Consider the following 24,157-nt stretch of genomic DNA (forward strand, 5'->3'; position numbering starts at 1 on the left):
TTTTATTATTCTTCTTTATTGTAATTTAATAGTAAGTAATATATTTCATTAAAATATTGTTAATAAAAATATATGTAAATAAAATTTTACTTATAAAAAGTAAATGAGTTTTAAATTATTGTTTTTTTTTAAATATATAAAAATATATATAAAAGTTTCTATTATTAATATTAAAATTTATAACAACGTAAATATTTTTTCGCCTAATTAGTAGAATTTTATAAAATAAAATTTTTCTCATTTATCATTACAAAAATAAAATATGTATTTATATACATATCTTATCATTAGATAAAATTTACTGGAAAATTATCGTTTTGTAATAGAATTAGATTTTATATTATTTGATATGAATATAATGTGTATAAAATAAATATATGTTTAAAATTTTTATATTTTCAATATATACTACTTGAATATGTTACGAAAGTTTCGTTAGTTTCACTTTAATATATTTATTTATAAAAAGAAATTATTTATAAAAAAAATAAAATCAAATATCTCATTCTAATTTATAATGATTGATAATTTTTATTTGATAATAGATTAGATTAGAAAAAAAATGTGAATCGTGATAATTCATTTTTTATAACATATACATAACTAATTGCAATTGAATATGATTTCGATGGTCAATTATATATTATCAATAAATGATTTTATTGATAATATATAAATCTCGATAGTATATAAATATAATATATAAATTAAATAAATCTAGAAAAAATTGTTACTTAATCTATCTATTTCTCTATCGGTAAATTTTTAAAAATGATTATTGAATTTAAAGACAAACAATCTTAACTTAACTAGTAAGACAACTAATGTCAAGTGTAACAAGTGGATTTTCCAAGTAAAACAGGTAATGTTTTTATCTTCGTTTTATATTTAATTATTTAATATTATATTATTGAAAAATATTACATTATAATTATATGATCGAATAGTATGATCGGGCAAAAAAAAATTTTACATTCAAAAAAATAAATGAAAAAAAATTTTAATATTCTTCAAAACAAAAGCTTAAACAAAAAATTTTTATTTCCTTTTCACTTATCTTCATAACATTTCATCAATAATTGATTCAGACAAGCATTAACAAATTTTTAAATTTGATTTTTCTAAAAACAAAGTTTTAAATAAAAAATGTTATTCTTATTTTTTTATTTTATTTTAATATTCGATATATATTGATATATATCTAGCAGTTTTATTTATTATATAGTTTTTAAATAGTATTTCGTGAAATATTCTTGATAATTTTTAAATTAATTTTTAAATAAATTTTTAAATAATATTAATTATTTATTACAAAACTATCACTATCTTATTTAATTTAATTTTATTTTATGTTTTTCTTATATTGTAGAAATAATGGCAATAATTTATTCTTATTATTCGTTATTCTTGCATAACACTTGTGTCAATAAACTGAAGAAATAAGGGAAAAAATTGATTTCCATTCGTTGTCAATGATAATATAAACATTTAGATATCTTAAAAATTTTGTTTTTGGTATATTTAAATGATAAAAAAGATTAAGATATTGGAATTTATAAATTATTAGATACATATAAACTCGATTTTTTGTTGTATAATTTGTAAAAATTTATTAGATTTAGATTTTTATATACATAAAAACATATATATATATATATATATATATAAGCTTTTAAAAGGAGAAATCTCATAATTGCGAGATTTTTAATATCTTTTATATTTCAAATTATATAAGTTTCTCATACATTATATTTTTAAAATCTATTTGCTTTTAGATGTCGAAGATAATATTTTTGATCGCTTTCCTGGCACATGCCGTTGTAACCATCGCAACCGATAGTAAGCATCAAATAATATAAAACTGATAAAATTAATGATTTTTAATATGTTATCTTTATTAATAAACAATGTAATTAACATTGACAAACAATGTATTGTTAATTATTTCTATAATCTTAATTTTTCTTCTTTTATTTCTATAATCTTAATTTTTGTATTTTGATTGAATTAATATTATATTAATTGAAATAATTTTGTTATAAATTTTATATAATAATGTTTTTTCATTATCTAGCAAAAATCGTTTGCTATTATGGTAGCTGGGCTGCTTATCGCCCTGGACTTGGAAAGTTCGAACCTACCGATATAGATCCGACATTATGCACTCATATGATCTATACTTTTATTGGTATTGCTAATGATGGTAATATCAGAATATTAGATAGTTGGATGGATCTACCAAGTGGCAAGGATGGTTATGGAAAATTTACTAGACTTCGTCAATTGAGCCCTAATACTAAGGCATTAATAGCGATAGGTGGTTGGAACGAAGGATCCTATAAGTATTCTGAAGTTGTTGCTAATCCTGAAATTCGAATTCGATTCGTCAAAAACGTGGTTGCCTTTTTGAAAAAATATAATTTTGATGGTTTCGACGTAGATTGGGAATATCCGAATCAACGTGGTGGCAAAGAAGCTGACAAAAAAAACTTTATTGCCTTGTTAAAAGAATTAAGACAAGAATTCAATAAACATAATTACATCCTCAGTATAGCGGTTGCTGCTGCTAAATCTTCAGCTTTGAAATCATATCATATTTCTGAAGTATCGAACTATGTTCATTTTATTAATCTTATGACGTACGATTTAAATGGATCGTGGAACAATTTTGCAGCGATTAATGCTCCTCTATACGCTTCCTCTAGCGAATCTGGAGCTCAAGCTGAGCTTAACGTGGTATGTTTCCATTCTCAATTATATTAAAATACTAAAAAATAATATTAAAATATTAAAATTAATATTAAAAATATTATGTATTAATTCAATATTAATATGAAACATTTATATTTTAGAATTCGTCTGTTCAATATTGGCTTTCAGAAGGTGCACCAGCTAATAAGCTCATTGTTGGTATTCCAGCTTACGGTAGATCTTTCACTTTGGCAAATTCCATAAACAATAAACCAGGAGATAAAACTATAGGTGCTGGACAAGCTGGACCTTACACACGAGAAAATGGTATGCTTGGTTATAATGAAATTTGTGAATTCATTGATCAGGGTTGGACCGTGGTACGCGAACCTGAACAACGTGTACCTTATGCTTTTAAAAACAATCAATGGGTTGGATATGATGACGTCGTGTAAGTATTTAATAAATTAACATTATAATAAAATAGTAATAGATATTAAAAATGAAAAAAAAATAAAAATGCATAGGAAATAATGTTTTCAGATCTGTTGAAGAAAAGGTTAATTATGTTAAATATAATGGCCTCGGTGGTATAATGATGTGGAGCGTCGAAACTGATGATTTCCATGGTACGTGTGGTGAAAAGTATTCACTTTTGAATACAATAAATAGAGTGTTAAAGGGACATAATCCATCTACTGCAACTACGACTGCTGCATCCACAACTAGTGGTATATCGAATAGCACAACAACTATCGTATCTAGTACAACTATTTCTACGTCGACTAGTACAACAACTATTGCATCCACTAGTACATCAACTATACCATCGTCATCTGTACCATCGTCATCATCACCGAATTCTGTGTGCACACAGGAGGGCTACGTTCGAGATCCACAAGATTGTTCAATATTTTATTATTGTCGAAATGTAAACGGTAAATACATTATAAACAAATTCCATTGTCCTAAAAATCTTGTATTTGATACAAAGATCAATAATTGTAATTACAAACACAATGTTCCTGATTGTGCATAAAATCGATATAAATAAACTATATAAATACGTAAATTGTTATGAAATAATGTAATAGTACATATTTTCTTATAGTTTACTTATTTTATGAATATTGTAAAAAAATTTTTTTTCTTACTTATCATTATTGTATATTTAATTATGACAATAAATAAATATATTTGTAATACTAGTATATATTTTATATTTTTTGTGCAATTAGTTTATATTTATAGTTCGTATAATTTTCACATTTCTTTCATATTTAAATATTTATATAAATAATTAAATAATATGTAAAGAAATTATTAAGTTCATAAATAATTGTATTAGTTACATTTTATTAAAAAAATATGTATAAGTAAATGCTTTATCTATGGAATTTATTCTATATGAATCAATAAAATCACGTATAATACGAAAATGATAGAAAAATTATATGAATAATTTTTGCATTTTCATAATAAAAAAATCATTAAATAAAGTTCACTCTATCATGTTATAATATATTTTTATATAAAATTGTATTAAAATGTAAATTGAAAAACTTACTTAATCGATCTCTTTATATATATCACGCTGATAAGCGGAAGTTATTTAAAGTTTAAATTTGACTAATGTAGTTTGTATCCAAACGTACTGCTTTTGTCTACTTCCTTTTTACGACGTGCTTTCCAAAATGCAGAAGGTAGGTTTTTTAAATTATAAATTTTATAAATTTTTTTCTTTATAAAAAGTAAATTTATGTATTTATATTAAATTGTTTGATTTTTTTTTCAGAAACAAAAAGAACCGATTCAATCTGTGCAAGTCTTCGGACGCAAAGTAAGTATAAATTGCCAATAAATGAATGAGGTTATGTTTGCGTATATTCTTTCAAATATACATTTATATTTATAGAAAAGTGCTACTGCAGTTGCTTATTGCAAACGAGGCCGTGGAAATCTTCGAGTAAATGGGCGTCCATTGGAATTAGTTGAACCTCGTGTATTGCAATACAAATTACAAGAACCTATTTTGTTACTCGGCAAAGTAAGTATCAGAAAATATATTAATTTTATATATGTTATTTAATATGTGTTTTGTTATATTATTTTAAATGATGATGAAAAATATTAATTTTTTTTTAAATATATATATTCATATATATTCACTATCATTTTTTTTAATGTTGCTCTATGATGTTCTCTTATTCCGAACATGATTATTCATGATTATAAAAATAAAAGCACTGAGAAAATTTATATTTATGTATTTTTTATTAACAATTAATTTGATTTTATTTTATTAACAATTAATTTAATTTTAATAATATTTTACTTGTTATTTTTTATGTAGGAAAAATTTTCTGGAGTGGATATCAGAGTAAGAGTAAATGGTGGTGGTCATGTAGCACAAATTTATGCCATTCGACAAGCAATTTCTAAAGCTCTTGTAGCATATTATCAAAAGTGTAAATTATATTTTAAAAAATTTAACATTATACATATATATTTTAACTTTAAATATAAATTATTTTCATGAAATATTTTTTTTTAGATGTTGATGAAGCAAGTAAAAAAGAAGTAAAAGATATTCTTATTCAATATGATCGCACTCTTTTGGTTGCTGATCCAAGACGATGTGAACCAAAGAAATTTGGTGGTCCAGGTGCAAGAGCAAGATACCAGAAATCTTATCGTTAATATCTACAAATTTCACATTACATTTTATTTGTATTATTGAATAAAATATATAAAAAAAATTTGTGTTCTTTTATATATTTTCAAATTTTTGTATATTGGAATTTTTTTTAATTATATTTTTCAAATAATTGTAAATATGGACAAAAATTTTTAATTTTAAAAATTTTAGTTTTATATTAGAAAAATAACTTGAGAAAAAATAATTCACGAAATTTTTAAATTTTATTTTTAGAAATAAAAATTTTTTACGAAATAATGTATTTAACAATAAATAATGTTTATATAAATTATATAAATTATATAAAGAATATGAATTTTTAAATTTATAATACATATTATATGCTGTGCACATGTATATTTTTATTTGCAAACTTCTATCTTTAATGAATAGAATTTAATAGTGTATAAATATCACGATATACACATATATATTTTCGATATGTCATTTGCGATACATATGTGCGCAACGTGAAAGTAAGCGTAAACTCAAGATTATTAATTTTTAATTTTTCAATTCTTTAAATATTAAATAGTAAAGAATAATATATCTATAAAAATGAAAACGAGATTTAATTCATATGACATCGCTTGTACGATAAATGAGTTGCAAAAGTAAGTGAATTATTGCATAAAGGTTAGGATTGACATATTTTGTAAGGTTTTTTTTTTAAGATTAAATATTTTTATTGATAATTTTATTTTAATTTTAATATTTAGACTTATTGGTATGCGCGTAAATCAAGTCTATGATATTGACCATCGAACTTATCTTATACGTCTTCAACGAAGTGAAGAAAAATGTGTTCTTTTATTAGAATCTGGCAATAGAATTCATACAACAGTATTTGAATGGCCAAAAAATGTAGCACCTTCAGGATTTTCGATGAAGGTATATGATAGAATTTAAATGATTTATTTAAAAAGATAATATATCATATATTATTTTCGCAGATGCGAAAACATCTTAAAAATAAACGACTTGAGAGTCTTACTCAAATAGGTGTAGATCGAATGATTGATTTACAATTTGGAAGTGGTGAAGCAGCTTATCATATAATTTTAGAATTATATGATCGTGGAAATATTGTGTTAACAGATTATGAAATGACTATTTTAAATATTTTAAGACCTCACACAGAGGGAGATAAAATTAGGTAATAGAAATATAAAATAAATTTTAAATATTAAAATTATATTTCATATAAAATATAAAAAGATTAAAAAATATACATTTATTAGATTTGCAGTTAAAGAGAAATATCCTATGGATCGTGCTCATCAAAATATAATGCCACCTATAGAAAATATACAACAACATTTACAAAATGCCAAAATAGGAGAAAGTTTAAAAAAAATACTAAATCCACTTCTAGAATTTGGTTCTGCTGTGATTGATCATGTCTTATTAAAATATGGATTCACATTAGGTTGTAAAATTGGTAAAGATTTTAATATTGAAGAAGATATGTCAAAATTAATACTAGCATTAGAATATGCAAATGATATGATGAATTCTGCAAAACAAAATATTTCAAAAGGATATATAATTCAAAAAAAAGAAATAAAACCAACAACAGATGGCCAAAAAGATTTTATATATACTAATATTGAATTTCATCCATTTTTATTTGAACAATATAAAGATCATCCATATAAAGAATTTGCTTCTTTTGATGTTGCAGTAGATGAATATTTTTCTACAATGGAAGGTCAAAAGTTGGATTTGAAAGCTTTACAACAAGAACGTGAAGCTCTTAAAAAATTAGAAAATGTGAAGAAAGATCATGATCAGAGATTAATAACATTAGAAAAAACCCAAGAATTAGATAAACAGAAAGCAGAATTAATTTCCAGAAATCAAAGTTTAGTAGATAATGCCATATTAGCTATACAAAGTGCTCTTGCAAATCAAATGGCTTGGCCAGATATAAAGGTATTATTAAAAGAAGCAGAAAGTAAAGGTGATCCTGTTGCATCTGCAATTAAACAATTAAAATTAGAAACAAATCATATTTCCTTATTGTTACATGATCCTTATGAAGATAGTGATGAAGAATCTGAATTGAAACCTATGTTAATTGACATTGATTTAGCACATACAGCTTTTGGAAATGCTAGGAAATATTATAATCAAAAGAGATCAGCAGCTAAAAAGCAACAAAAAACAATTGAATCACAAGATAAGGCTTTAAAATCAGCAGAAAAAAAGACAAAACAAACGCTAAAAGAAGTACAAACTATTCATAGTATTAATAAATTAAGGAAAATATATTGGTTTGAAAAATTTTATTGGTTTATTAGTTCTGAAAATTATCTTGGTAAATTGTTAAAGAATATATAATATCTATAATAAAAGTAATTTCTTTTTAATAATATAATATAATTTTATAGTAATTGGTGGAAGAGATCAACAACAAAATGAATTGATAGTAAAAAGATATCTAAAAACTGGAGATATATATGTTCATGCAGATTTAACTGGTGCAAGTTCTGTTATTATCAAAAATCCTGGTGGAGGTATTGTGCCTCCAAAAACTTTAGCTGAAGCAGGTACAATGGCTGTTGCCTACAGGTATATAATTAATATTTTAATTATATATATATATTTTTTATTATAAAAACATTATAATTATGATATTAGTATTGCATGGGATGCTAAAGTAGTAGCAGGAGCATGGTGGGTAAATAATGATCAAGTTTCTAAAACGGCTCCAACTGGTGAATATCTTACTACTGGATCTTTTATGATTCGTGGAAAGAAGAATTATCTGCCACCATGTCAATTAGTTATGGGATTAGGATTTTTGTTTCGTTTAGAAGAAAGTTCAATTGAAAGGCATAAAGATGAAAGAAAGGTCAGAATTATTGATGATGAAAATGAGCATATAGAATCTTTTATTGAAGAAGATAAAGAAATTGAATTAATAGAAGATTCTGAAGAAGGTGAAATATTATTTTATATAAATAAATATATATTTTATGTATAATAAATTATTTTAATATTATTAATTCATTATTTTATAATTTTAAATTAAATAGATGAACAATCTGAAAATAAGAATAATTTAAATCCTATTCAGGAAGAATCTAAAAAAGATTTATTTATGGAAGAAAAAAATATTAATCAAGATAGCAATGAAGAAGACAATCCATTTCAATTTCCTGATACACAAATTAAAATTGATATTTCTAGTTCAAAGTAAATTATATAATTTATACATATATATACATATACTTTTTATTTTTTAAAATTATATTATATTACATATTTTATTTTTATAGAGTAAAGTTACATGTTGATAATAATCAGCCAACTGCAATGTCACAGGAAGTTGTAGAAAATATTATTTATTTAGGTGATGATAAACCTGTATTAATAAATACTACATGTAAGAATAAAGATTTAGAAGTTAAACAAAAGTCATTTAAAAAAGAAAATAAAGAAAAAATTGAAATAGATAGTAAAAAAAATGATCAAGTGATTTTAAAAAGAGGACAAAAAGGAAGATTGAAAAAAATGAAAGAAAAATATAAAGATCAAGATGAAGAGGATAGAAGATTATCTATGCAAGTTCTTCAAGTAAATATCTTTTGTATTCATAATATTTATATTTACTACTAAAAAAAGTTTATTATAATAATGTGATAATATTTAGTCAGCAGGTAATGCAAAAGAAGATAAAAAAAAAAATAGAAATAAAGATCCATCTGGACCAAAACAACAAACGAAAAAAAAAAGTATAATGAAACCAGTTCCACCACAAAATTCTCAAATTGTAGAAAATATTGAAGAAGAAGACACAGGTCCAGGACCTGAAATAGATATGTTAGATCAATTAACAGGAAAACCTGTTACAGAAGATGAATTATTATTTGCTATACCAGTAGTAGCGCCTTATAACACTGTGCTTAATTATAAGTAAGTTAAATCATTTATTTTTATAACATATTACATTAAAATTTTAATTCATTATAAATTTTTCAGATTTAAAGTAAAACTAACTCCAGGAACAGGTAAAAGAGGAAAGGCAGCAAAAACTGCTATGACAGTATTTATGAAAGATAAAGAAATTACATTAAGAGAAAAAGACTTATTAAAAGCAGTGAAAGAAGAAACAATAGCTAGAAATATTCCAGGAAAAGTTAAGATAAGTGCACCACAGATACAAAAACTAAAAAAATAGATAATTCAAGTATAATTTGTAAACAATGTTAATAAATATATATTTGTATATATATATATAAAATGATTTACTTGTATAGAAGTTATACATTTATAAAACTTTTTTGATAATATTTCGTTTGTTTAAATCTTCAATATCTTATAAATCTAATAATTAAATAATTTATAGAAAATTCTTTATTTTTATATAAATACAGAAAATTAATACTGCTCAATTGTCAGCATTAATTACAAACTTTTACATATTTTATACAATTTTTTATCATGCAAATGTATCAAAATATATTATTTTTTCTCAATATAAATTATAAAGATAATGAAATGCAATTGCAAATAATATTTTTTTTGCACAATTATATCAATAGTTTTATAAATACAAGTTACTATAAATACATTAATGTACAAAATTCACTAAATAAGGATTCTCAATGTGTAAATATTTGAAGTATTAATACTCACGTCATATTTATAATTATGTGCTAAACATGTCTTCCTCAGATGCACTTTCTTGAATTATTTTTGCTCTTGTATTTTTAGATGTTGCATTTCGAATATTTATGGGCCGTGATTTAGTACCTTTTGATATTATCTATTCAAATATATATAATATATATAAATAATAAATGTCTATTTTTAATAAATTTAAAAAATATATATATTATATACCTTTGGTTCAGAATCAGATTCATTGTGAATATAATTAATTTTTTTCTTGCTTTTAACTGGACTTTTTTCCTCATTATATTTATTTACAGAACTAGAATTTTTTTTTGCTTTTTTAACTATTTTTATATCATATTCTTCATCAGACTCAATTTCATTTAATGCTAGTTTAATATCTTTTACACCACCACGTTTTTTGTCTATTACAACTCCTACATTGCTATCATCAAGATTTTTCACAGGACTTACATTTTTTGTTGATTTTATACGAGGACTTTTTCTTTTTCGATTAATTATATTTTTTATTTTTTGTGGGCTAGTTTTTGGAACTTGTTTATGAGAAATATCATTTTTGATGTTAGTTTTAAATTCTAATTTTCCATCTGGTTTATGTGATAATTGTTTTAATCCCTCTATTAATATTTTTTTAAATTTTTCATAATCTGGTATTTCATTAAATTTTATACTCGCTAATAAAGTCATGTATTTATGTATAGTATTTGAAATTGTTCCATGAAAACATTTATTTAAAAATTCTGGAATATTATCAAAAGCCTTTTCCTTTTGTTTTTGTACTGTAATTGGATCTGACAAATTTTTCTCCCATAAAAGTGACCCAGATAACCACTGAATCATATTATAACCCAAAATTTCAAAATCCCCACGCATTGTTGGTACTATATATATATATATATATATATATTAATAAAATTACATTAAATTTTACTGAATGGTTATAACTATACTATTAATAATTATATTAACTATTACCTCCCATATGTGCATCTCTACTAGTATATTCAATAGTTCCATTATGGGCTTTCTTTGGATCTAATTTGTATTCATCTTTTGTTGTATAATGAGAAGCCAATCCAAAATCTACTAGATAAACTTGATTTTTAGATTTTAAATCTAACAATAAATTTGCTCCTTTTATATCTGCATGTACATATGTCTTATGGTGGATATATTCTAGAACATTTATCTAAAAATTTTATGATAATACAAATTATAATAATTCACTTAAAAAATAATTATAATATTGTAATATTTTATATATTTTTTTTATGAATTATTGAATTATAAAAATTTGTTTTGAATTGCCTCTTACTATTTGTAAAGCTACTTTGTATACTGTATGTTCTGGAAATCTTCGATTATTTGCTTCAAATAATTTCCATAAATCTGTACCATATCGTTCCATTACTATAAATCGATACTTTGTTTTTTTATATTCATGACTACCAGAGCCAATATATCGAGGCATACCAAGTGCTGGAAGTTTCTTTTTGTTTCTCCAATTATCAACTAAAACCAATTACATGGTACTCTTTCTGTTTCTATACTAGTTTCATAATATATGCATATAAAATGTACAGTAAAACTAAAAAGGTAAATCTACATAGATAAAAATTATTTATATTTAAATATTGAAATTTAAATAACTCACTTTCATTTGGTTTGGCATTTCTCATGTAAAAATGCATTTCTACAAATAATGGACCATTTCCATGTGGTTCCTAAAATTTGGAAAATTTAATGATTTTATATAAAATAATAAACAAATAAATATAAATTAATAGATACTTACAATTTTAATTACATTAGGATATTCATTTGGAACTTTTCCATTATAAGGTGCAGCTGCAATTATTATAATGATTAAATAAGATATATGAAGTAAAAAAGATATATATGAATTAAAGACATAAATGTATACAGTGTCCAATGATAAGAATAATACATACCAGAATAAATTTCACCAAAACCACCAATACCGATTGATACGCCAAGAATCCATTGTTTTTTTCCCATATCTGTCAATATTTCACCAGCAGAAATTGGATCTGGCAATTTATATGCATTTGCTCCCTTTTTTTTAGGTGCTCTTTTTACTATCTTGTCAGACATCATAAGGTTATCAAAAATATATTATTATAATGTATATTTCCGAACAAAAAATTAAAAATAATTTTAAAAACTATATAATATAATTTCAATATTATGACAAATTTATATTTAAATAAATGTTTCATATACTGCACACACTATTTTATCCTTTCAACGTTTTCGTGCAGTAATGCAAAGAAGCTATGAATACAAAAAATTTAAAGGCGGGAATTGTAAGTGTCTCAGTGCAACCGTTTCAAAGTCACGGAAGTTCCTATGCACTTAAATGTTATAAAAAATATTTCTAATTAGAATGCATATAATAAATTTAAAATTATTATTTTCTATAACCACAATGAAAAATCTTATTAGTTATTAAATACAATTTATTTATATTGTATAATGATAATTAGTAAAAAAGAATTATTGTTGGCGGTTCTGATTATTTTAAATTATTTGAAGTATGTAGTATATTTTCTTGTCACATGGCCGTACATATGTTAACTTTCAAATATGTTCAGATAACCGTTAAGATTTATTTGCGTATATAAGAGAATAATATAAAATATGAAGAAACAATGAATAAAATTTCATATTTTTTGTGTTGTGGAATTATTTCATGAATCAAGGTTTCAATATTTTAAGTTCCACTACATAAGTTTGTAATTCAGTTGATTAGGTTATTTTTTCAAATGGAAGAAGCGGCGATTAATTCGCCAAATTCACGTCTAAACGATGACCAAATTAATGAAACAGACGACGAAAATTCTCGTATAAATTATAATGACTCAGGAAATGAACATGAAATTCTATATGGGGAATGTACGCCGCAACAGGTATCAACAAGCAGACAAATCAATAATTCTATTTTTAATACTATATCTAAAATTGTTAATCCCACAGCAAAGGTAAATATTATATATATTATTATTTAAATAAAAAAAATTTTCAGACTTAAAATTTGATAGCTTCATATTTTTATTTAATATTACATTTAATTTTTAGGTACCAGAAATTCAAGATTTTAAAATTGTGAAACCAATAAGTCGTGGTGCATTTGGCAAAGTTTTTCTTGGACATAAAAAATCAAATCCTGAGAAAGTATATGCTATTAAAGTAATGAAAAAAAATGAGATGATAAATAAAAATATGGCTTCACAAGTGATCATTGAAAGAAATGCTTTAGCTTTGACACGTAGTCCATATTGTGTACAATTATTTTATTCATTACAATCTGCTAGTAGTGTTTATTTAGTAATGGAGTACATGGTTGGTGGAGATCTTAAAAGCTTGCTTGGTGTATATGGTTATATGGAAGAGTCTATGGCAGCTTTTTATACTGCAGAAGTATGTCTTGCTTTAGAATATCTTCATTCTCATGGAATTGTACATAGGGATTTAAAACCAGATAATATGCTTTTGTCAAAAGAAGGACATGTCAAGTTGACAGATTTTGGGCTTAGTAATATATCTTTGCATAGAGATCTTGAAATATCAGATTTAGTTAATTGTACGCCCAGTCTTTGTACTAGAACTCCTGGACAACTTCTTTCTTTGACATCACATTTATCTTTTGGCTCTGGACAAAGATCGACAAGTGAATCTAATCTTAGTGACAAAAGTACACTTGGTATTAATTTACTTCCTGCTTTACAACAAAATTCAACTAAATTTCAATCTTCACCAAATTCGATAATTTCATCTGCTGCATCAGGAGATTATTCCCGAGTATCTGGTATTACCCCTTTTCAATCTGCAGAAGATCTTCATTTAACGGAACGTTTGGAACATATTATTGTTGAAAAAAAAAATGAAGATGATGAAAGTAGCTCTGGAAGTTATCATACATGTGAGGCATCTTCAGTTCGCATTAATAATCAACTTAATCAAAATTTAGAAGAGGAGGACGAATCTACATTAGAAGCAGATCAATCTCAACAACTTCTTCCTCATACTAGTCCGTTAAGTACATGTACAAATACGTTTACCAGAGGTGCGAAACGAAAAAGAGCAACAGGAGGAACAACTGGTTTAACGTGTGAATTAAGTATAATGGATTTGGATGTTGATAAAACACCAAAAAGAAAAAATCGTGGTTGTATATTTTCTAGAAGTCCAATAAATTCCGTTATTTCTGAATCAGTAAAACAAACGAACAATACTAATGATACAGGTATGGTACAAGAAAGTGGATCTAGTGGAAGAGTTGCATTTAGTACACCAGTATCATTCACGAAACAGAGATGCTATAGTGAAGAAGATGCAGAAACATGCGAAGAAGAAACAGTACGTTTGATTAAAACGACAAGATTTCAACTTCCACCAGTTCTTACATCACATTCAGCCCCTGAGATACCTATAGGTGATAATTCTGAGAAACATCGATCGCCTCAAGTTATATCTCCCATAAAAACACCTGCAACTTCTGGCAATTGTTACACACCTTACAGAACTCCGAAATCGGTAAGAAGAGGCGGTCAAGTTGTCAATCGATCGGATGATCGTATTCTTGGAACACCTGATTATCTTGCACCAGAATTACTTTTAAAACAAGGTCATGGACCTGCAGTGGATTGGTGGGCTTTAGGCGTGTGCCTGTTTGAATTTTGCACAGGTGTTCCACCATTTAACGATGAAACACCACATGCTGTATTTTCTAATATTCTTGCTAAAGATATTCCTTGGCCAGAGGAAGAAGAAGCTCTGTCAACAGTTGCTGTGGAAGCCATAGATGCACTTCTTACTTTAGATCAATATGAGCGTCCTTCTGCACAAGAAGTGCGAGTCATGAAACTTTTTCAACACTTCCCTTGGAACGAACCGCTAAAAGCGATGCCACCTTTTATACCACAACCTGACGATAATTACGATACATGTTACTTTCAAGGTAATTTTATATTATATAGTATATTACAAATGAATGTTATGAATTCGATTTTTGTCTCGGTTCTTTTCTTTAGCACGAAACATTATGCAACATTTAAACGTGAGCAGCTGTGAAACATAAAAATCATATTGATGGAAAAATAGATATCAATTTACAGTTTATTTTATGACTGAAGTAACATTATGCAACATTTAAATGTGAGCAACTGTAATACATAATCTTCAAAAGAAGATCATTTCAATGCAATAAGGAAATATCAACATATGGATTGCTTTATGACAGGAATAATATAACATTAAAATTGTATAAACTATTTTTTATATAGTTGTATATGTATAGTATTATAAAATATTTTGTTACAATTTAAAATTTTTGTGTCATCACTTGTTCCTAGATAAACATGTTGTTTTGCTATTTATTTTGCTAATGATAACAGTTCATAAAACAAATTGCATAAGAATAAATTATAGGAATAAAAATTTTTATTTATATATAAATTTTTAATCAATGATTCTTAATTATATTATATATTATGATGTCGGCTTTGATGATGCGAGGATGACAATGGTAAAAAACTGAATAAGACTAATCTGAGTTTTATTTCACATTTTTATAAATCCAAGGCAGGAAATGCGTTACTCTAGTATAAACGCCAGGATATTGACCTTTACCACATCCAATACCCCAACTGACAATACCAACTTGTGTCCAACGACCATCGTTGACCATTAAAGGACCACCACTATCACCCTATTAAATAGAAGATACATTGCATTCAAAAATTCAAATATTAATAATATAATAAATCAATTTTAATACAAACCGAGCAAGAATCTTTCGCAGCTCGTCCTGCACACAAGAAACTGTCTACAATACCGCCAGGTGCTGCGGCACCGTATTTTAATTTGCATTCACTATTTGTCCAAATAGGTATGGAAACTTCTTGAAGTATTGCTGGTTGTGGTCCACCTTAACAATTAAAATAACGTTATAATTCTTTCTTTGTCAAAAGAATTTTAATTAACACAATTAGGTATTAAATTAATCTTTTTTTTTTTTTAAATTTCTTACTTTCTCTCAAGGAACCCCAACCAATGACTGTAGCAATTTTTCCAGGATACAACTGTGAACCACTCGGCAGACAGATGGGTCGTATTTGTTCCGTGAATGAAACGGGTTCATTGAGTGTGAGTAGTGCAATATCGTTATACAGAGTGCGTGCATTAAAGCCTCTATGTCTGACTACTCGTTTCACTCGTCGTTCGATATGTCGGATCTCCGTGTTAGTTTTGATATTGTAATCTCCAAGACGGACCGTTAATCTTGCCACATCCCAGGAATTCATGCTGGAAACATAGGAATAAAATTAATTTATACAAAATTCTCTTTCTTTTTTATAGAACATACAATATATGATCACAATCACATAATAATATATGATTACAAGGATAGCGTTTTGTACAAAAAAAAAAAAAAAAAATTATTAAAAAAAGTGACTGTAGTTCTAATTTTTTATTAACAAATCTAACATCTTGCAGGAATAGAAGCCATATGAAAATACCAAGCGTACCAAATGATTTTATCATTCTATACGTTTTACGGAGAACTTACTTGGCAACACAATGAGCTGCAGTGAGAATGTGTTTATTGTCGATGAGTGAACCACCACAGAATTGTCGGCCACCGTTGAAGAGTGCCGCGATCCAAGGCCACTCGCCAGGGTCAGCATTCTGACCGCCTACGATTCTTTCCTGATCCTGAATACCGTTCTTTGCACCGCATTGAGACATATCAATGCTCGAAATAGTTCCTGAGGGTTTTTCACTGGTCGTTGATACAGTTGGTACATTTGGCCACCAGGCAGGTTTCTTCGTTGGCCAGGTCGTCGCAATATCAGGTTTTTTCGATGTGGAAACTGGTTTTATCGTTGAGAACGTTGGTAATTCTAGATACGGTGGATGAGTGGGTAGCGGTGGTATGGTATGATCAGGTGGATGCGTTGGGATCGGTGGCGGCCAGGAACCTGGATTCTGTGGCCTTGGTTTCGCGGCCATTTCTTCTTCCTCCCTATTGTCGTTGTTTTCCTAAAATACGAAGTAAATCTTCGTGAAATATCGATTATTTCAATAGGAATAACGGAACAGGAAGAAATAGAGAGAATCGTCAATGAAGATTTCACGGTAAGGAATGGATGGTAGGTGCGAATTAGACACGGTAGTAAAAGTAAAGTCGTAAAAGTCTGTTTGCGAAACTTCTTTGTTCAATGGATACGACACGCGAAGTACGACTTTCTATGTTAAAACTTTTTCGATTCGCATCACGTATTATTTTTACGAGTTCTTGGTAACTAACTAGAATTCATGTAATTTCAGTTGAGAAATTCAACGAAAAATGTTCGAAAGGAACTTGAAAAAATATTTAATTCACTGATAAAAATATTATTACCTGATTATTTTCTATAGTAGAATCGTCGTCTGATTGTGGTGTAACGAGCGGAAGTATATTGGAACAACAAATTCCGAAATTCATTTGTCCATTCCCCTTTACATAGCTGCAGGTGTCGTAAACACCAAGAACCCAGCCATCTAGAGCGCTCAAATCGGGAATTTTGAAATATGGATAACATTCTTTGAAGCTGGTGCAACGACCAATCTCTCCTTTTGATGTCAGGCAAGTGTCGCTGTTGGGAATTCCATTCCACAGTATACCACGACTATCTCTCGTCTCAGTTTGGATATCTGTATTACTGGCGGCTGAATGATAAAATGGTACTTTTTAATTTAATTATATTAATCGATGAATTAATTATATCGGCAGAAATATTTTTTTAAAATAATAATTTCACTCGTCTTTTTCCAAGTCGTTCGTGATCGGTTTATAAACATATTCATCGATGGAAGAATCGTTATAGCGGGAATATAACGCATAGAATCATGTATATGTACATGAAACGATGTCTGATACATTGTCTATTGTTGTAATGAATGCAGATCGTCTTCGCTATGTAATATTATGTATTTGTATATTTGTAAGAAAATCATGTGATTGAACGAGAGAAGTTTTTTATTTTTTACTACGTCTCATTAATCTTCGTACAAAACATGTGGGTATTTTTTTATATTATTATTAAATTAATATTACATCGATTTAAATCGAATGATTTTTAATAATCAATCAATAATATTCTTATATATTATTTGTTATAAACATTATCTTATTGCGCTCTCTGCTATTCGTACAAACAATATTAATTACAGATTAGATGATAGAGAATGATCCAATTTATTTTCGGTAAGATCAAGCCAAATTCGTTATATCATCGAATGTTTTTAAACTGATCGACCGAGACCGAGACATCACAATAGAATTCCATCCAGATTCTTGACAGTGGGTTCGCTGACCCACAGGTTACATGTAGGTGCACACATACAAGACTGGTACGCACGCCTGGAAGACTTCCGTTCGCTGTGTATGGAACACACGCATGATCGATCACATGTGATTCTCGTGTATGATTCTCTTCGATTATTCGCATGTTCATCATCGCGATGAGCGAAATGCCATCAAGTGTCGTAATCTCGTGTGTAACGAACTCGAACGAGTTCTTCATCTCCAGTTCTTCAGGTGATTAATACTCGGTCATCAATGAGACGTATAATAATATAGCGAGAGGCTAATCGATGTTAGTTCATCTACTCTATTCCTTATAAGCATCTAATTATACACTAAAATAGTCATTATATTTCAATTGGAGTTCCATTGTACATCGATCAACCTTGGAAAAAAAGACGAATCTATCAGTTATAGAAAATTAACGAAGTCAAATAGTTATTTCTCTATAAAATTCCTATTTATCTATTCCTTATTTAATTATTTAATTATTAATGAATTACAATGAATTGAACTAGATTCAAGAAATCATCCACTTACCATCAACGATTACCGCGTTGTCATCATCCTCTCCCCGATGGATCTCTTCTAATGATGACTGGAAATCGATCGATTTACTTTTTGGATCAGCGTAAATAGTATCAGTGATCGTCAAAATCGTGATGACAATCTGTACAATGAGCAGTAATAGTTTCGTTTTTGACGACGCTCGTTGGAATCGGTCCATTTCAACAGAGAAACGGAAACCACTATCGAGAGAAAAAACGCGCAACGAGGAGAGGATCACGGATGTTTGGGGCCCTATGTTACCGGTAGGGATCGTGGAACCGGCACTAAGCTTGCTAAGCTGCTGAATAGCCAGTGCTCGTGCTTATAACGGGCTCGTCCTCCCCTCTCGGTGCTGTCTTTGCCCCCGGTAGGTTCGATACACAAGTTACGGGATACCATCGAGTTCTTTTCTCATCTTCTTTTAGAGGACGTGCAAACACCTTAAGGCATCTGCGTGGTACCCATTGCAAGAAAAAGGGTAGGCGGATCCCGTGTATACAGAATCAAAACTGATGGTATGCTAATTTTCGGCAGATTGAAAGATCCGATCGACTCGATTTATTCCGGTTTAGTCACGCGATGGTGATCTCGTGTTGGATGTTTGATTGCTACTTCGGTTTATTTTTTCTTCGCGATATTGTGAATTATATGAATCATTTTAGAATTGGCACTTCCTTTTTTTTTTTTTTAAAATTAAATTTTACTTTACTTCATATTTTCTATATTTAATAATATTATGTTCTTTTCGTAAAATTATATTTAAAATTTTTTTTTATTATTTTATTATTTATTTCGTTACAAAATTAATATTATTTCAACTTATTATGATTTTTATATAAAGATTTAAATATCTATTTGCAGTTAATCAAACGCAATGTATAAAGAATATTTTTCATATTATATCGAATCGATCACATTGGCTATTCAACCAACATTGATTCGACTTCGAAATACCTGTCAGTCATCCATGATGAGCTCATTTTATAAAACGTCACATCAAATATCCATCTTTTTCTTTTCGTATCAACGAATCTCTTAATAGTTCGATTTATTGATACGGTTCAATGACCATATCTAATTTCGAGTCGGTTGTACTGTTAACCGTTATAAATTAGGAATATATAATCGAATTTGACGATTCATTCGAGAATCACGAGGAGACAGTTTCAATAGAAATTCGCTGATTATGTAAGTGGTGACAGAACCGGCTCAACCTTGATTTATGTCGTCGCCGATCTTGACGCCAATCGTGACTGTCGAGTTCATAGATATTTGCATAGAGAGTAAGATCCTCGTGCTGGCCTTGGAGAGGCCGAGGAGACTGCACGTAAGGGACGGCCGTGAACTTGCCAATCTGTGCACCATCGCGAATGCCAACGTAGCGTGCATTTCCCTCTGACCACAATGAATGGAATTTCTTTAAACCTGTTGTATATCGCGTGCTTCGTATCGATCTGATAATTTTCTATCCATTCTTTTTTTTTTTTTTTTTTTTTTTTAATCCCATTTGCTCGTAAGTACAAATTTGTCTTTGTCGAAATTTACTAATTTTGCGCTTGAAATTTTATAACGAAATATTTTCAAAGCGTTTATTGAAAAATTTTACTCAATGAAATCATCTCGAACATCTGCTATTTTACATTCATGAAATTTGCATATTTCAGATTAGAATTGATTCAGAGTATTGAGGAGTGTATGTGAAGTTAAGAAAAGAAAACAAGTTTATAGTAAAGATAAAGTAATTTACGGTGAGATTAGATATTAATGCTTTAATATGCAGTTTATTAAATATTTAAAATTTCTTAATCATTATTCCCTCCCTTTAATATTAACCATTTATATTTTCAGGTTTCATGATAAGGTTTTCCTCAATTGCGAGAAATTAATATCATGTGATATCAAGTTTTATTATATCAAGTTATATATTCTCTATTGGATATTTAAATTTCAATTGCATTCAATGCGAATTCAATTTTTTATTTTACTAAATGTGCAAAAAATATTATAAATGATAATTCAATATCCGTGACAAATTATATAATAAAATGATTGGACGATTTATATTTAATAATGAAAAACTTTGTTTTAGTTCGTCGAGGGATGTATTTCTTATTTTATTAATTATGTCTTGCGTGAATAGTTTTTTTCACGAAAATGTGCAGTATCAGGGTGGCAATTTAGTTAAAAAGAATGATAGAAAACAGACCTTGAGATGGACGTAAATTTTACATTCCATGGTTCATTGAACTGCCCTTCAAATGGACAAGGGGATAAAACAAGGTAAGTTTTACTTTTTTTCTCTGACCCTTCTCATTCTTTCTTCAGACGTTAGCCATTAATAATTTGCGTCATCGTTTACCGTAGCTAATTTGCGATTCTTTTTTAATTTTTAGTTATTTATTATATGAGCAAAATATATTAAAATTATAATTGCTATATAATTTTTTCAAAAATTTTTAAACGGTATATACGATATTTTCTAAAATATCATATATTTTTAATGGAATGTAAATTGTTCAAATTAATGGATTCTTTTTAAGATTTTAAGTCTTATTTTGTTTATTTTTTTTAAACAGATTAATATTTTCCAGAATCTCATGATATTTAAATTAATTAATTATTCTATTAATTGATCAAAAGAAGAAAAAATTAAGCAATTGTTATTTTAGATATTTTAAATTTCTCAAAATACCGAAAAATTATTTATATGGCTAAGGGAATTAGGACACAATCATTGATCTTTCTGTTTTGTAAAAAAAACACTTTAGATTTATTGTTAATGGTTAATGTTTGAAGAGAATTTTTATAATTCATTTTTAATGACTCACTTTTAATTGCAAACTGTTGTAATGAAAAAAGGAAAAAAGAGTCCGTAACTTTGTACACGATTACACGAGAAACGTTTTGAACAACGATTAGATCTATTTATTATTCAACTTGTATATGGAATTAGAGAAACTTGTTGTAATGCCAAGTATTCATTTTCCTTTCAAAATCTAATTTGAATATTTAAAAGATTTATTTTTTCTTGTCAGATTGATTTATATCAAGTATCGGTATTAAGATACAGCTATATCAAGATTTCCACTTGATATTCTGTAAGAGAAGGCCAACGTTCTCTTTTGATGATCTCGTTCGATCCATCAATTGATAAACATAAATCTGTAAATTGTATTCGATTCTTATGATGCATAAAATTTGGTTCAAGATCTTATACTGAGGCTACCATTGGATGTTTTTTCCCTTTGAATGTGAAAACCGGTTGCGTGAGAGCTGCTTTTTATTGTGTAGCTATAATGTATTAAGACATGCCATTAAGTCACTGTTTTTCTGATTTCTGAATCTTAAGAGAATCAAGAAAAGTGGCATGATAAGAATATTTTCAAACAAGTCGTACAAATAATATTCTGAGCATGAAATTAATGGAAGAAATTCGAATATCTTTTGATAATGATTTTTATTAACGATTTATGGAAATTTTACTGATGATTAGATATTAATATAATATTGAAAAAAAAAGAATAAGAAATATTATCTTATTTAAAGCAATTATGTACATAATTTCAATAATTATTGTATGAAATAATTATTATTCTGTATTGATATATTATTGGCTGTAAAAAATCTTTAATAGACATCGATTGAAGAATCAATAATTGACATCAGGGCCAGTGTCCCGCTACAAGGTCGTATATTCCCTCATGGTCGCCACAGTGTCTACATATACTACGATTGGTGATGAATGCATATATTAGAGTTCCAGTAGAAGGTAGCAAATTTATGAATCGTATATAAACTTATGTAAATTTTATAAAATATATGGGATACTTGATACTATTTAAAGATATTATTATGACAGAATTAGAATGTGAGAATTTTATCAGATAAAAATATGTTGATCGACGTTTATAAATGTTTTTTTTTTTTAAGATAATACGATAGTTTAAAAATTTATTATATGATACATAAACAAAGTTCCATTTTTGTAAATGGATGTTATAAAAATAACTATAAATTAAAATTCCAGTATCAAGAAAACGTTTAAACGATTTAGAAAGTTTACTGTGTATAATAATAATTTCAAAATGATCTTCAAGCGATTTTAATAGCTTCAAATGATCTTAAGAATAACTTGAGATAGATCAAGTAACGTATAATATATAATAGAGATTAAATAAACCTCGAATGAACAACTTTATAAATTTTTGAATGAAAGGAACAATAAAAACTCGCAATTTATAAAACGTACTAATATAATATTTATTGTTTGCAATAAACAGCGTAATATAATATCACCTCTGGCACAATCTCACGATGGCAAGACAACGCGAAAACGGTATTATATTTCGATATTCTCGCATCATTTTTATCTGATTCCGCAACTTGTCCGGCTTCAAGATCCTTTAACAAAACAGTACAGTACGCGCGCATCAGGCCCGAAATCGGCCGTTTTCAACATTCCTCCTCTTACACGGGTACATTTCTAACAAAATAAAGGCGAAGCCTGTGGATTCGTTTCGCATCGCCGTTTATGTCGCTTTAAGTACGATATCGAGACGGCTGGGAAACGATCACGAGAAGACCACATACTCGCTTCATGTTGCTATGCGATATATTTCTAATAACGCGTTAACACGAGGAAAAGGAGAGGAAAAAAAAAAAAAACAAAAAAAAAGAAAATACAAAAAATGATTGATTGATCAATCTTCTACTCTACTCTAATGTTTATTCACCGGTCTTCTAATCGCGATTGAGGTCTCCTCGTGACTGTAACACGGCTGCCTTTCATAATATATCATTAATTAATAATATTAATAAACGTAAAGGATTATAAGGGATGATACGATAGCAAATAAAAATCGTTCATCGGCAAAATCGTTCTCTAATGCACACATGCACGAATCTCTTGCGAGATCTACATCTGTAAATAACGAAGAAAATATAATTAGGCGATCGAAAGGTTCAGGGTGGATAATTATTATGATGTAAGATTGTTTGATGAAGTTGGAAGTTGGAAGGCTAGGGGAAAATATCGATTACGAATAAAAAAAAAAAAAAAATGTCATGGAGTAACACTAACAAATTTTCGTACGATCGTTGGACACGACTCTCTTTTTTTTTTTCAAGCATACTGATTATTTCTTCCATTCATTCTTACTACTACTATCGCTCTGCCTTTTTCTCTCCTTCCTCCCTTTTTTTTT

General features: G+C 27.6%; 6 protein-coding genes and 1 long non-coding RNA gene across 11 annotated transcripts; 4 read left to right on the forward strand and 3 right to left on the reverse strand.

Moving 5' to 3' along the window:
* The first annotated feature begins 1,690 nt into the window (after positions 1–1,690).
* On the forward strand, positions 1,691–3,755 carry LOC102678385 (chitinase-3-like protein 1). Its single transcript, XM_031508481.1, has 4 exons — positions 1,691–1,839; positions 2,075–2,736; positions 2,853–3,142; positions 3,235–3,755. The coding sequence occupies exons 1-4, from the start codon at positions 1,776–1,778 to the stop codon at positions 3,728–3,730; spliced, it is 1,512 nt and encodes a 503-aa protein (XP_031364341.1). The 5' UTR covers positions 1,691–1,775; the 3' UTR covers positions 3,731–3,755.
* LOC116185042 lies at positions 2,542–4,296 on the reverse strand. The gene is made up of 2 exons (XR_004149757.1): positions 4,259–4,296; positions 2,542–2,767 (listed from the first exon to the last, which is right to left on the reverse strand). It is a non-coding gene; the product is annotated as an uncharacterized LOC116185042 (long non-coding RNA).
* Positions 4,297–4,314: 18 nt separating this feature from the next.
* LOC116185041 (40S ribosomal protein S16) lies at positions 4,315–5,450 on the forward strand. The gene is made up of 5 exons (XM_031508482.1): positions 4,315–4,394; positions 4,487–4,531; positions 4,607–4,738; positions 5,045–5,159; positions 5,246–5,450. Exons 1-5 carry the CDS (start codon positions 4,386–4,388, stop codon positions 5,389–5,391), a joined length of 447 nt encoding a protein of 148 aa, XP_031364342.1. The 5' UTR covers positions 4,315–4,385; the 3' UTR covers positions 5,392–5,450.
* A 372-nt stretch (positions 5,451–5,822) lies between these two features.
* Positions 5,823–9,585, forward strand: LOC102679100 (nuclear export mediator factor NEMF homolog). 2 transcript variants are annotated; one of them, XM_006611401.2, is made up of 10 exons: positions 5,823–6,003; positions 6,109–6,280; positions 6,343–6,545; positions 6,631–7,709; positions 7,783–7,963; positions 8,033–8,334; positions 8,431–8,590; positions 8,674–8,971; positions 9,048–9,310; positions 9,377–9,585. In XM_006611401.2, exons 1-10 carry the CDS (start codon positions 5,948–5,950, stop codon positions 9,573–9,575), a joined length of 2,913 nt encoding a protein of 970 aa, XP_006611464.1. In that variant the 5' UTR covers positions 5,823–5,947; the 3' UTR covers positions 9,576–9,585. The 2 variants fall into 2 exon arrangements, with proteins under 2 accessions (XP_006611464.1, XP_006611465.1); XM_006611402.2 differs by having other exon boundaries at positions 5,898–6,025.
* LOC102678798 (serine/threonine-protein kinase VRK1-like) lies at positions 7,751–12,326 on the reverse strand. 2 transcript variants are annotated; one of them, XM_006611400.2, is made up of 8 exons: positions 11,986–12,326; positions 11,829–11,881; positions 11,688–11,757; positions 11,349–11,545; positions 11,009–11,222; positions 10,241–10,914; positions 10,034–10,163; positions 7,751–7,957 (listed from the first exon to the last, which is right to left on the reverse strand). In XM_006611400.2, exons 1-7 carry the CDS (start codon positions 12,149–12,151, stop codon positions 10,047–10,049), a joined length of 1,491 nt encoding a protein of 496 aa, XP_006611463.1. In that variant the 5' UTR covers positions 12,152–12,326; the 3' UTR covers positions 7,751–7,957; positions 10,034–10,046. The 2 variants fall into 2 exon arrangements, with proteins under 2 accessions (XP_006611463.1, XP_006611462.1); XM_006611399.2 differs by lacking the exon at positions 7,751–7,957 and adding an exon at positions 8,612–8,759.
* A 262-nt stretch (positions 12,327–12,588) lies between these two features.
* On the forward strand, positions 12,589–15,383 carry LOC102679445 (serine/threonine-protein kinase greatwall). Of its 3 annotated transcripts, none has more exons than XR_421134.2 (4): positions 12,589–13,035; positions 13,133–14,590; positions 14,802–15,014; positions 15,088–15,383. XR_421134.2 is itself a non-coding variant. In XM_006611405.2 (4 exons), exons 1-4 carry the CDS (start codon positions 12,820–12,822, stop codon positions 15,132–15,134), a joined length of 2,064 nt encoding a protein of 687 aa, XP_006611468.1. In that variant the 5' UTR covers positions 12,589–12,819; the 3' UTR covers positions 15,135–15,383. The 3 variants fall into 3 exon arrangements, 2 of the variants coding, with proteins under 2 accessions (XP_006611468.1, XP_006611467.1); XM_006611405.2 differs by having other exon boundaries at positions 13,133–14,219; positions 14,301–15,014; XM_006611404.2 differs by having other exon boundaries at positions 13,133–15,014.
* On the reverse strand, positions 15,316–19,335 carry LOC102679317 (proclotting enzyme-like). Its single transcript, XM_006611403.2, has 6 exons — positions 18,945–19,335; positions 17,460–17,767; positions 16,626–17,098; positions 16,086–16,360; positions 15,838–15,983; positions 15,316–15,764 (listed from the first exon to the last, which is right to left on the reverse strand). Exons 1-6 carry the CDS (start codon positions 19,129–19,131, stop codon positions 15,612–15,614), a joined length of 1,542 nt encoding a protein of 513 aa, XP_006611466.1. The 5' UTR covers positions 19,132–19,335; the 3' UTR covers positions 15,316–15,611.
* Positions 19,336–24,157: the final 4,822 nt, after the last annotated feature.

The sequence above is a fragment of the Apis dorsata genome, unplaced genomic scaffold, assembly GCF_000469605.1.
Source record: "Apis dorsata unplaced genomic scaffold, Apis dorsata 1.3 scaffold_87, whole genome shotgun sequence".
Lineage (NCBI taxonomy): Eukaryota > Metazoa > Arthropoda > Insecta > Hymenoptera > Apidae > Apis > Apis dorsata.

Coding starts and splice junctions, on each gene's coding strand:
- LOC102678385 (XM_031508481.1), top strand. CDS start 1,776: ATGTCGAAGATAATATTTTTGATCGCTTTCCTGGCACATGCCGTTGTA. Junction 2,737..2,852: donor CTCAAGCTGAGCTTAACGTG/GTATGTTTCCAT, acceptor TTTATATTTTAG/AATTCGTCTGTTCAATATTG. Junction 3,143..3,234: donor GTTGGATATGATGACGTCGT/GTAAGTATTTAA, acceptor TAATGTTTTCAG/ATCTGTTGAAGAAAAGGTTA.
- LOC116185041 (XM_031508482.1), top strand. Junction 4,532..4,606: donor TGCAAGTCTTCGGACGCAAA/GTAAGTATAAAT, acceptor TTATATTTATAG/AAAAGTGCTACTGCAGTTGC. Junction 4,739..5,044: donor CTATTTTGTTACTCGGCAAA/GTAAGTATCAGA, acceptor TTTTTTATGTAG/GAAAAATTTTCTGGAGTGGA.
- LOC102679100 (XM_006611401.2), top strand. CDS start 5,948: ATGAAAACGAGATTTAATTCATATGACATCGCTTGTACGATAAATGAG. Junction 8,591..8,673: donor ATTGATATTTCTAGTTCAAA/GTAAATTATATA, acceptor TTATTTTTATAG/AGTAAAGTTACATGTTGATA. Junction 9,311..9,376: donor AACACTGTGCTTAATTATAA/GTAAGTTAAATC, acceptor TAAATTTTTCAG/ATTTAAAGTAAAACTAACTC.
- LOC102678798 (XM_006611400.2), bottom strand. CDS start 12,151: ATGATGTCTGACAAGATAGTAAAAAGAGCACCTAAAAAAAAGGGAGCA. Junction 11,882..11,985: donor TTTTGGTGAAATTTATTCTG/GTATGTATTATT, acceptor TAATAATTGCAG/CTGCACCTTATAATGGAAAA. Junction 11,758..11,828: donor ATCCTAATGTAATTAAAATT/GTAAGTATCTAT, acceptor TCCAAATTTTAG/GAACCACATGGAAATGGTCC.
- LOC102679445 (XM_006611404.2), top strand. CDS start 12,820: ATGGAAGAAGCGGCGATTAATTCGCCAAATTCACGTCTAAACGATGAC. Junction 13,036..13,132: donor TTGTTAATCCCACAGCAAAG/GTAAATATTATA, acceptor TTTAATTTTTAG/GTACCAGAAATTCAAGATTT. Junction 15,015..15,087: donor CGATACATGTTACTTTCAAG/GTAATTTTATAT, acceptor TCTTTTCTTTAG/CACGAAACATTATGCAACAT.
- LOC102679317 (XM_006611403.2), bottom strand. CDS start 19,131: ATGGACCGATTCCAACGAGCGTCGTCAAAAACGAAACTATTACTGCTC. Junction 15,984..16,085: donor TTGGGGTTCCTTGAGAGAAA/GTAAGAAATTTA, acceptor TTAATTGTTAAG/GTGGACCACAACCAGCAATA. Junction 15,765..15,837: donor CTGCGAAAGATTCTTGCTCG/GTTTGTATTAAA, acceptor TCTATTTAATAG/GGTGATAGTGGTGGTCCTTT.